At 63.1% G+C, this 3332-nt stretch overlaps 1 protein-coding gene across 2 annotated transcripts in view; it reads left to right on the forward strand.

Moving 5' to 3' along the window:
• The first annotated feature begins 365 nt into the window (after positions 1 to 365).
• EVPL (envoplakin) overlaps positions 366 to 3332 on the forward strand; it is a 17035-nt gene continuing 14068 nt past the window's right edge. Inside the window, exons 1-2 of one of the 2 annotated variants that reach the window (XM_007454325.1) lie at positions 366 to 700; positions 3021 to 3120. In XM_007454325.1, the coding sequence (XP_007454387.1) occupies positions 603 to 700; positions 3021 to 3120 (198 nt within the window). In that variant the 5' untranslated portion in view covers positions 366 to 602. The remainder of the gene's footprint in view (positions 701 to 3020; positions 3121 to 3332) is intronic. The other variant, XM_007454324.1, reaches the window with a different exon arrangement.

The raw sequence follows: 3332 nt of genomic DNA on the forward strand, positions 1-3332 counted from the left end.
GCTGGCAGGGAGCAGCGCCCCCCACCCCACCCCTGGCCCCGGCAGGCTGAGAGCCGTGGGCAGGGGCGTGCCTGACAGCACTGTGTTGGCTGGAGGTGTTTATTAACCTGGAGCCCAAGCTCTAAGGTCGCCTGGGTCCCTGAGCCTGCGCGTGCATATGCACGCACGTCTGTCTGGAGCCCTGTCCCTCCTGGGCCCCGCGATTTCCGCATCTGGGTGTGATCTCTGCCGACTCCCTCTGGCTCTGGGCGTGTGAGTGTAACAAGTCCAAACCTCCTCTGAGTAACAAGTCCAAACCTCCTCTGAGAGTCGGGGAGGCTCGGGCGCCCCGCCCTCTGGGCTGTGCCCTTTCCTCCCAAACTGGTTGTGCAGGAGCAGGCGTGAGTGGGGTGTGGGCAAGCGTGGGTGCATGCGCACAGCCCTGGCCACTGGCCTGCCTCACCTGCAGGGAGGGGCCGCACAAAAACCACCTGCCCAGTGCCCGGCCGCCCCACCTCGCCAGAGCCCAGCTGAGCGGCCAGCGAGGACTCACACCTGCTGCCTGCCACCCGCCTGCCATCACCGGCCAAGTCCAGCCCGAACCCGCACCTGCCTTCACGACCATGTTCAAGGGGCTGAGCAAAGGCTCCCAGGGGAAGGAGTCCCCCAAGGCCTCCCTGGCCAAAGGCTCCCCCAAGGGGTCCCCCAACAAGCACAGCCGGTGAGTGGGGCCGGGGGAGGGGGCTGGGGCCCGGGTGGTGTCAGACCCAGGTGCTTCAGCCACCTGGGGGAAGCAGGCCAGAGCTGGGACCAGCCCAGTGCTGGCATTTGGTGTCCTGAGGCCGAGAGCCTGGGGCTGGACTCTCTCTCACCGGCCCAGGCCAAGCTCCAGCCCTGGCAGGAGACCAGAGATGGCCTGGGGCTCCCCACATTCTCCGGGGTCCTAAGGGCCACGGGTTAAGGCTGCTCTGCAGACGTGCTGGATGGGGGCCTGAGCAGCTGCCTTCCTCTGCTGGGAGGCTGGGGGACTGTCTCCCTGTCCATGGCTCTGCCCTCAAGGCTCCGCTTGGATTGTGATGACCCTTGGGACCTGGGCACAGCACAGGGTGGGCAGAAGGACTGAGGCCGGAGAAGCCGAGAGGTGGCAGGTGGGGTTCCCGGAGGCAGGGCTGTGCTGCCCCCACATCCAGGCTGCAGCTTTCCCCCACCCGGCTCACGCCTTGGGCCTTGAGAGTTTTATTACGGAGTTGAGATGATTCCTTCACCCTATGGGTGTGTGGAGGGGGTGCTGGAGGGAAGGCGGAGGGGCCCGTGGGCCCCGGACATCCTCAGAGCCTCTCTCAGTTCCCCCAGCTCCTGGCAGGGTCCAGCCCAGCTCTCCAGAGCCGCACCGTCTGCAGACTTGGCCGGCCTTCTCCCACTCACTGGCCATCAGTCCCCTCTGCAGGGTGGAGGTGGTGGTTCGCGGGGTCCTGGGTGTGGAGGCGGGAGTGGAGATGAGAGGCCCATCACCCCAGTAGGGATCAGGGTGACGACTCTGAGGCTGGGCTTCTCGGCAGACGGGAAAGACGGCAGTTGAGACTCACTGGAGTGAGCTGTCCTCCCTGGGGCTCCTGGACCCTGCCCAGGGTGGAGTGTGCTCCTCCCAGGGCTCAGGACCCAGAGCTCCCGTCCCCAGGGAGGCTCCCAGGCAGCTCGGTCCCTAGGGCCCTGTCCTCTGGCTGCAGCCACCCCAAGAGGGCTCATCATTCCCCTCATGTGCGATCTGCTTGTTCAACACATATTTATTGAGCACCTTCTGTGTGCCAAGACTGTTCTAGGCCCCAGGGATGCCATCGTAAACAGAACCGACAGGTCCCTCCCTGCCTTCGAAGCGCCTACATTCTAAAGGAATAAAAACTAGCAGTTACGGGGTGCTGACTCTGCACAGGACGCTTGAGCTGAATCAGTTCTCTTAACACAATGACACGGTGAGGTAGATATTACTAGAGCCTTACTTTACAGGTGAGGAGCCTCAGGCACAGAGAGATTAAGTAATTTGCCCAAGACCACACAGCTGTAGTGGAGAAAGATAAAAACCAGACTGTCTGTCAGAGTTCTTTCAGACTGTGTCTTTGCATCACTGCCCCTCTGCTTGGCGGAGGCTTATCCTTTGCCCCCTGGTTTAAGGCCCAGCTCATGAAGGTTTACCTTCCCCAGGACTGTGACCTCACAGGGTGCTGTGCTCAGGGGGCTTAGACCACTCTGCCTTTTATTAGGTCTGCTCGAGCCTCTGGGCTCCAGAGTGAGCTCAGTTCCACAGCAGGCGCCCTACAGAGGCTGGGAAAGGACGCTGGCAACCCGGTTCAGGCTCATACTCTGCTCCTGGCTGTGTGGCCTGGGGCAAGTCGGGTCCCAGTTTGGGCTCTGAACCCCTAAATCTGAAAAGGGTTGGGGTGCGCTGGCAATCTCGTGGCTTCCCCCTGCCCCGGTGCTGTGTGTCTCCTCTGGAAGCTTGTTAGCCTGGGCACAGGAAGAGCCCAGGGCAGCGGTGGGGAGACAGGGTTGGCGTGAATGGAAGTTGGGCTGGGGGACACGCTGCTGCTCCCCTGTCCCCAGCCAGCCCAACTGCCCCTCCCCAAGATCCAGCCATTCCATCTCAGGTATTAGGGGCTGAGCCAGTGATTCACTCACTCCCCTGCGGGCTGCCTGCCCTCCATCCAGAAGGAGCGGCAGGGAGCTAGGCGGGGTTGGGGACACACTTCCAGGACAGGGAGGTCGGCTGGCTCCGCTGTGCGGCGCACACCCGGGACCCTCATTTTCTGAGCCCTCCTGTGGAGGCAGCGCTTCCCCGCCCAGAACTGGGTATCTCACAGAGCTTCCTACAGAGAGGCCAGAGCTCCCCAGGTCTTGGACTCCTCCCTCCAGGGCAGTGAGCCCGGCTGTAGGGCAGGACGGGGCAGGCGGAGGAAGGGACACCACCCAGGTGGGCAGACCTCTGCCCAAGGGAAATAGAGGGACCTTTTCCAACCACGCTGCCCTCTGTCCCCACCACCCATCAGAGCTGCCACCAAGGAGCTGGCCCTGCTCATCTCTCGCGTGCAGGCCAAAGCCGACCAGGTGGAAAGGGACATCCTGGAGACCCAGAAGAAGCTGCAGCAGGTGAGGCCTGGGGGCAGATGACAGGGCGTGGGCGCATGGGAGCCCCATTGCCATGCCTGGCGGTCCCTTCTGTGCCCACTTGTCGTGGTGAAGGTGGACAGACAGTCCAGTCCTTCCCTGGCCACTCTCCAAACACAGTGGGAGAGAGGGCTTATCCCTCCTTCTCTGTCGGGCTCCTAACCTGGGGGGGGGGGGGGCCAAGGGGCGTGTGG

This window comes from Lipotes vexillifer, unplaced genomic scaffold (assembly GCF_000442215.2).
Source record: "Lipotes vexillifer unplaced genomic scaffold, Lipotes_vexillifer_v1.1 scaffold518, whole genome shotgun sequence".
Taxonomy (NCBI): domain Eukaryota; kingdom Metazoa; phylum Chordata; class Mammalia; order Artiodactyla; family Lipotidae; genus Lipotes; species Lipotes vexillifer.